This window comes from Nicotiana sylvestris, chromosome 2, assembly GCF_000393655.2.
Source record: "Nicotiana sylvestris chromosome 2, ASM39365v2, whole genome shotgun sequence".
In the NCBI taxonomy this organism is placed as follows: domain Eukaryota; kingdom Viridiplantae; phylum Streptophyta; class Magnoliopsida; order Solanales; family Solanaceae; genus Nicotiana; species Nicotiana sylvestris.
Window position 1 is genome coordinate 118,472,678 of NC_091058.1, and position 8,449 is coordinate 118,481,126.

Genomic DNA, 8,449 nt, shown 5'->3' on the forward strand with positions numbered 1-8,449 from the left:
TTTGAATTTGGAGTGATAAAATTATAAAACTAAAATAAATTTATGATTTAATATATTAACAGATGATTGAAAAAATTTATGTGGTAATTTTTTCTTTTACTGAGTTAGGTACACATGATCAACATTCAACATTTATCATTTTCAGAAATATATACTTTTATTTGATAAATCAAACATAATATTTTAGTATTCTTTTTTCATTGAGATAGTGTACACGCGCAACGTGCGTATCATGAGACTAGTAAAATATAAGACATGTCTTTGCTAGTGTTACCAATTAACTATAGTTGATAAAAGAAAACAAATTAACTTTATCTCTAACTATAGTAAACTAATGTAGTATCATGTAAACATTATGTAAACAAATTCTTTCAGTAATCAAGTGCATAAAGAGAAGTACGTGATAGCACACTGGTAGAGTTACTACTACCTTACATCTTAGAGATGCAAACCATGCTTTACATTAAACGTTTCTCCTCCTCCATTTCCTCATTACCAACATCCCACTGCAAATGTTAAATACGAAATAAAAATCCGTGGGAGAATGAAGATAATTTTATTCTTAGAGCAATTCAATAGAAAAAACCTCTCTATACAAACACGAAATCTTTTATCTATTAAGCAGAGTTCCTCTTATTACATGAAATAGAGATAATCATGAAAATATCAAACATTTGATACGATCCACATTCCTACACATTTGTAGTCTGTAGATATTCTTGTAAGCTACCAATATACACAAATAAAGGGATTTTTACACAAATAGCCAACCATATTTATTGTTTACTTTTTCTAGCCATATACATAGATTATGCATTAATTATACACAACTATACACATATAATACATATATTATACCCCACCGGCTATTTTTAGTTTAAGAAGTTGGATAGTCAGCTATTTGGGTTAATTCTTCAACTTAAAAAAAGGCAAATTTCTTTGGGCCTTGGTAGATGAAACAAGAATTGTATTTCAGCCCAAAATTTGCAAACGGCCCATTAGTTAAAATCCAAATAGGCCTATTAATTCCTCCACACCTTTCACCACCAAAATCTTTACACAAAAACCCTAAACCCTGGCTCCATATTCTTCTAGCTTCAGTCTCCAGCCTATCCCTTATATAACACTCTCATTTCTCACTCTGTAAAAACCCTAGACAATACACAACCTTAAACCCTACCTGAACCCTCCCCTCAGCCGCCATGACTGACGTCGAGCTCTCTCGTTCAGAGAAGAAGAAAAAGAAAACCAAATCTCTCAAAAATGACGACGAAACCCAAACACTTGACAAAAAATCCGATCTTGATGTTGATTTTCTCATCAAACCACAAAGCTACACCCCCACTATCGACACTTCACAGTGGCCCATTCTCCTGAAAAACTACGACCGTCTCAATGTACGAACTGGTCACTACACTCCTCTCCCATCTGGGTTTTCACCACTGAAGCGTCCACTTGCTGAGTACATAAGGTACGGTATCCTTAATCTTGATAAACCTGCTAACCCATCTTCACATGAAGTTGTAGCTTGGATTAAAAGAATCCTCCGGGTCGAGAAAACGGGTCACAGTGGTACTCTTGATCCTAAAGTTACTGGTAATTTGATCGTTTGCATTGATAGAGCGACCCGTTTGGTTAAATCCCAACAGGGTGCTGGTAAAGAATATGTTTGTGTTGCTAGATTACATGCTGATGTCCCTGATGTTGCTAAGGTAGCTAGAGCACTTGAGGCTTTAACTGGGGCTGTGTTTCAAAGACCACCTTTGATTTCTGCTGTGAAAAGACAACTTAGGATTAGAACTATTTATGAAAGTAAGTTGCTTGAGTATGATGCTGATAGGCATTTGGTTGTGTTTTGGATATCGTGTGAGGCTGGTACGTATGTTCGGACGCTTTGTGTGCATCTTGGATTGTTGCTGGGCGTGGGTGGACATATGCAGGAGTTGAGGAGAGTGAGGTCTGGGATTTTGGGTGAGAAGAATAATATGGTGACGATGCACGATGTGATGGATGCACAATGGATGTATGATAACTATAGGGATGAGACTTACTTGAGGAGGGTAATTATGCCATTGGAGGTGGTTTTGACTAGTTATAAGAGGTTGGTGGTTAAGGATTCGGCAGTGAATGCTATTTGTTACGGTGCAAAGTTGATGATTCCCGGGCTTTTGAGGTTTGAGAATGATATTGAGGTTGGTGAGGAGGTTGTGCTGATGACTACTAAAGGGGAGGCCATAGCATTGGGGATTGCGGAAATGACCACTGCTGTTATGGCCACTTGTGATCATGGTGTTGTTGCTAAGATTAAGAGAGTGGTGATGGATAGGGATACTTATCCTAGGAAATGGGGCTTGGGGCCGAGGGCTTCGATGAAGAAAAAGTTGGTTGCTGAGGGGAAGTTGGATAAACATGGAAAGCCAAATGAGAAAACTCCAGCTGAGTGGTTGAGGAATGTTGTTTTGCCTACAGGAGGGGACGCTATGGTTGCTGGTCTCGCTGCTGCTAATGTGAAAACTGATCCTGATGTGGTGCCTGCTGATGGTGCAGTTGGTGATGTTGAGAAGAAAAAGAAGAAGAAACATAAGGAAGATGAGGAGGAGGAGGGTAACAAGAGAAAATTAGATGACTTAGATGCATCCCCTGCACCCAGTGCTTTAAAGAAACCAAAGGTAGAGATAGTCGAGGAGAAGAAAGCTGGAGATGAAGCTGTGGAGGTTCAAGTCACAAAGAAAGAAAAGAAGAAAAAGAAGAAAGAAGCTGATGAAGCTGCAACCCCTGATGTAGAGACGGCAAAAAAGGAAAAGAAAAAGAAGGATAAAGAGAAAGATGGTGCTGCATCTTCAGATGAGGAGAAGTCTGAGAAAAAGAAGAAAAAGAAGAAGAAAGATAAAGATGCAGAGAATGGTGATGTAGCTGTTGGGAGTGATGGCGATGAAGGAAGTAAAAGCAAGAAGAAGGAGAAGAAGAAAAAGAAGAATAAAGATGCACAAGATGAGTAGAGGAGAAGGTCTTGGCTCCCTTGACCCAATCAATGCTCATATGTATGTCATATTGCATGTCATGTAGTTGTTCAAAATTTTTGCCGTTTATTCACTTGTTTGGGCAGGAGTTTGTTGCAGCTGAGTTCCTGATCATAGACGTGCTTATTAGTTTAGTAGTTTAATCTTTGTCTTTTATTTGTTCAGACTTGATTACTGCAATCTACCAGGCTATTTTCAGTCTTAAGTTTTGAGATGTTTTTGTTAGCTCCTTATAATCTGCTCTTGTATTATATGGCTCTGTGGATATCAATAGCTGAATGACAACTACCTTTGTTTGAAGTCTGATGTCCCAGTATAATAACTAGTTGAGGCTGGAGGAAGTTTGCAAGGTGGTAGAAAGATTTTGGCCTCTGTTCTTGGTATGACATCTGTAAGCACTCCGATCTAAGAGGGGCTGAGAAAGTGTTGAACTTTTAATCCTCATTGAATCAATGTACTTTAAATTTCAAAATGTGCTTGTTTGGCACAATACTCACAGTTTTTGGATTCAGATTTGAATATGTTGACAATGAAACAGGTATTGGGTGATAGGTGCCCTCTGTATGGTCAATCTTAATCGGTAAGTCTTGGTTTATAAGCTGGTTTGAATTTTCCTGGAGCAGTTTGCTGACAGTTGATACAATACACCTTAAGAAAGCCATTACATGTTTCCCAAGTTTTTATTGTATTCACCTTTGTCCATTTTCTTAAATGCTCTTGTTATTTACCTAAAATGAAAGGGCATTGCTAACTTAAAGAGAAGTTTCTTAAATTCATGATTACATGAAACAGACCTTTTTAATGTTTAAAGCAAACCAATAAACAGAAAGAAAACTACACTCCAAAACACAAATTCAGTATGTATTCTAACGTAGAGAAGCAAAGTATAAACAGTGAACATTGTTTACAGAAATGAGGTGACTGTTTTACGTTACTAGTACGTATGAACATTCTGACAATATAAGGAGCAAGACTTAAGAGTAGGGGATGAGACACATGAAACCGGCCAGGAGTTGATTCAATTACAGGGAGACAATTGACTTGTAGTATCACTTTACTCAAATTTACAAATTGAAATAGTCACATTCACAAATGCTCGTCTTCAATTATAAAATTGGATAATCAGAAACTGCCGAAAATTTGTGCACCAGGTCCACAGGAGATTGCTGGACACTCACAGAACTCATAACTCATTTTCCCATTCATAGGAGTAGGAATACTTGCCACAAGAAAAGAAAAGAAGACAAGATGATATAAGACAGCATGCGACAAACTGAACCAAATATTCATAGAACTCAACTCATTTTCCCATTCTTGTAATACAAATCACCTTTAAAGGCAAGAAAGTAATCAAACAAAGTTCACATGTCACTGCATTTCAATTCCTCAGAAGTAAGCCAGTCTTTGGTAGCGGTCAAGTCAGGCAGCACAGTGGCACCAGATTTTCTCCAATTGACAGCATCAGCTGTTTTGAATCTGTCCAACAATAAAGCATGCATCCCAACACTTCGTGCGGGCAAGTAGTCTTTCCTCATGCTATCTCCAATATGAAGTACTTCTTCCGGTGCTACATTTCCTGCTCTCTTCAAGGCAATCTCAAATAATCTTGGATCTGGTTTTTCAACACCTTCAAGACCCGAGAATACGCCAAAGTCCCACTCAGATCCCTGATTTTAGTTTCACACACAAAAGAGGGGTCACATCTACTTTGTGACTGTCAGTGAATGTGCAAAAAGATTAACAGCTCAGCCGAAAATGGTTAGAAGAAGATTCAATGTAGCTAAATGAAATCAGTGCTATTGTTTATCTACCTGATGCAAACCTAAAGCAGGAAGAATTACGTCCTGATACCGATACTCGGCATTGCTGACCAGCCCAACCGTAATGCCCCTCTCGCGAAGCCATCTGAGAAACGGTTTAGAATCAGGAAATATGCTATAAGGCGCAGAAGAACCAAAAGTAGCATATATGCGTCTAAATATCTTCTCAAATGTCTCCTCATCATATTCATATCCTGCCTGTCAAAAAGAGATGGTTAATGTCAGTACTAAATGAAACAACTACTAACGTTTAGATATGAAACCACAATTTTGGAATCGTCGAAGGTTAGTCACTTAGTAATTCTGCTACTGCATTTTCCAAATGAATATGTAGTTTCGGAAATAAGGTTATAGAATATACTGAAAAGCTTGATAATGTCATGTACAATACCCTAACAAAGGAATCCCTGACACAAGTTTTCCACCACACAATGTTAGGAATCTTTTCAGCAAATCCAAAACATGGGTGCTTCTGTGCCATTTCTGTATATGCGAGCTTAAAACCTTCATGAACCCGCTTATAGTCAGGACATTGCTTCCCAGCAGCTTTGGCTGCCATGCAATAATAGTCACCCAGCTCTCCTTTGTAAGCAATGAGTGTACCGGTAACATCAAGCGTGATGCAGCGTAACTTTGTTAACATAGACATTGTAAACGATTGGACAGCAAACTCTAACCCTGTGATTACTGTATCTTGTACTTCAAAAGCTTCATGAACCAAAAGATATAAGCTTAAAGAGGTATTCACAGTCCTGCATTGAAATTTTCAGCAATTATGTCATAGAGTCATTAATTCAGTGACAAGCATTTATCACATAAAGAATACCAGCCATTGACACTTTTTGATTATGCAATTCCCAAATATATGCCAACTCCTACTAATAACGCATCCATTTCCGAAAGTAATCTTATTAGGACACAAATTGACTTCAGGTAGTCCTCAAACACAATAGTAAAACCAGAACTAGAGGAATCCACAGAAGAGGGTTCAATTAACCCAAATATACATCAAATAGGTGCCAGTTGTTTTTCCAATGAATTTCATCAGCAAGTAGAGTTCTGCTATGAAGCTGTTCTCATGACCGGAAGGGATATAATTCCAATATTCTCAAAGCATATTATTAAGTCCATATTGTAGTGAGTGAGAAGAGCTCTTCTGAAACTCTTCAACACATACAAGAAAAGGAGTCTTCTAACTGGATCAGGAGAACGACATAGCTGATCTTGCTACTCTAAGAGGTTAATGCTACGCAAACTCTACAACTTCAAGGAAATGATATAACTTGTGTAAGCTAGGAGAGGACACTATTCCACACAAATTGATATGAGGAAGCCTTTTAGGAGCTGGTGCCTACAGCTCAGCGAAGTAAACTTAACAAATACATGGAGGGAGACATCCTATAAGTGTTTAGAATGATAATGGACGACACAGCAATCCTGCATCTTGTGTTTGGTGCTTAAGTTATCATCTTAATTCTGCATGTATAATGGATGTTACTTGTAACCTTATCATAACAGTCATCTTTAAGAGAACCAAGGGAGGCAGTGACAATCTGTCAAGACATTAAATAAGATGGCGGAGAAATCTACCATATAATAGGCATTGTCTCCATGCTAAACTTTAAACAACTTTTTAAGCTATGTTACATGGACTTTTTAATTCCCTTGGCATACCTAGATTGAACAATTGATATACTTCTAAATACAGTAAAACTTGCTAAGTTGGCCTGCTAAAGGGATACACATACTGACACCTTACCAAATATATACATACCTAAATCCCAGAACATAGGACTGAACACTTCCTTATATACACCTACAAGTAAACAAGAATATCTCCTAAAAGGGCAGGAAAAACGAAATAATAAAGGACGGATGCAACCTTATCTCTAATGCATGAGTTCACCCGGACATGCTATGATACTATGAGCAGAAGGAAGCAATAAATCAATTGTAGGTTGATCCAAGATCCAAAAGTTAACCTTATGCATAGAATCCAAGAACCTGCTAACTTCAGTATAACCCTAGTTTTCATATAAGATTGCACATTCCTCAAGAACTAAATGCCAGAAAATAAGCTTATGATTAAACAATAGTCTGACCTGAAAATCCAGCAGTCAACTTAGAAGAAGTTGCAAAAATGCTTAACAACCTAGGAAGAATTAATCCTTAAATATGTTCCTTCAGATTATAAATACCATAAACGATTAACCTCTGTTCTACCACTTCTTGGTTTTTCTTAAATACCAAGGGGCAAAATCTGATCTGCTGCCTTCCACAACTAATCATGCGGACAATTATTTCAGACATATTTATATAAAATAACAAGCATATCAGCTCTGACAGTTATAGTAGAAGATATAAAAATACAAAACATCTCTATTGATGTGCCAGACTGACAATAAACATCTACTCTTCATCAAAACCTACTCAAACACAGATAAACCCACAAAAAAGTTTGCACCTTTATCATATATAAACCTTTAAAAGTTTCAGGTTTATAAACCTGCAGCTCAGTGAAAACAAGGCCAAACATATCCATACCATAGGTTAGTTTTACCTATACAATTTAAGAGGACTAATGAACTGCATTAATATTATTCGCCAATTCCTCAATCCCAAACTACTAGGGATCAGCTGAATGCTACATCAATTCAGCACAAAAGACAAGTAAACCTTTCGTGTCAAAAACAAACTCATCAACCAGTAGAATAATGACTATTCATAAACCACACGCAATAGCATGAACACCTCATCATTAGGACTAAATCCTAATCCACACCGGTTCAATTCAAATTTCTGAAACATCACAAGTCCACTTAACAAAAAAATAATAATAAGATGATCTTCATTTTCTCTTCTTTTCTGTAAGGTGGGTTCATTCAAAATGTGATAACATTAAGAAAAAGTAAAAGCAAGAAACTTTTAATGTTCAACCAATCTACCTCATAAAGACGCCTAACATTTCCAAGAAGAAAATTTTCAAGTTCAAGAACACATAACAGCTAGAAAATCACAAGAAATGCAGGTTTCTGAATCAAACTATATCTTCATTTTAACAAACCCATAATCTTTTAGACAAAAAGATCAAGTTTTTACACAAGAAATGAGACAAAAGATGGATTTGAAGCATACCCAGAAGCTCAAATGGATGAGAAAGAGAATGGCTTCAATAAAATTGCTATCTTTTCCAAGTAAAGTAAGATTCTTAAAGAAGTATATGTATATTCAATTCGTGAAGTGACGAATTTAAAAGCCAATTTTAGCTTCTTTCCCAGGTACAATTTGATGCATTTTTCACTCTCTTCCCGTTTTATACTAATTACTTTTACAATATTTTTGCATCAAAGTCCTTTAGGTTTGTTCATTTTACCTTTTGGACCTTGTAATAATTATTTTCATGTGTGATTTGTCCATGATTTATCATAAAACGTGCATTAGACTGTCAATTACTACTATGTATTATGTTGCTTTTAGTTTGTGCTAACTAGTTAAGTATTGGATTGTACAATTTCTTGAAAAGGAAGTTTTAAAAGTAAGATACAAAAAGTCAAGGGCACATTTGCAAATCTTCCCGATACACGAAGCAAATAAAACCATGGACGGGTT

The 8,449-nt window shown here is 36.8% G+C and overlaps 2 protein-coding genes across 4 annotated transcripts; one reads left to right on the forward strand and one right to left on the reverse strand.

Moving 5' to 3' along the window:
* Positions 1–1,062: 1,062 nt before the first annotated feature.
* Positions 1,063–3,320, forward strand: LOC104235961 (H/ACA ribonucleoprotein complex subunit 4). The gene has a single exon (XM_009789798.2). The coding sequence runs from the start codon at positions 1,203–1,205 to the stop codon at positions 2,997–2,999; it is 1,797 nt and encodes a 598-aa protein (XP_009788100.1). The 5' UTR covers positions 1,063–1,202; the 3' UTR covers positions 3,000–3,320.
* Positions 3,321–4,284: 964 nt separating this feature from the next.
* Positions 4,285–8,136, reverse strand: LOC104235963 (uncharacterized). 3 transcript variants are annotated; one of them, XM_009789800.2, is made up of 4 exons: positions 7,976–8,136; positions 5,232–5,592; positions 4,832–5,038; positions 4,285–4,687 (listed from the first exon to the last, which is right to left on the reverse strand). In XM_009789800.2, exons 2-4 carry the CDS (start codon positions 5,487–5,489, stop codon positions 4,382–4,384), a joined length of 771 nt encoding a protein of 256 aa, XP_009788102.1. In that variant the 5' UTR covers positions 5,490–5,592; positions 7,976–8,136; the 3' UTR covers positions 4,285–4,381. The 3 variants fall into 3 exon arrangements, with proteins under 3 accessions (XP_009788102.1, XP_070024271.1, XP_009788101.1); XM_070168170.1 differs by having other exon boundaries at positions 7,786–7,989; XM_009789799.2 differs by lacking the exon at positions 7,976–8,136 and adding an exon at positions 7,401–7,765.
* Between the last annotated feature and the right edge of the window lie 313 nt (positions 8,137–8,449).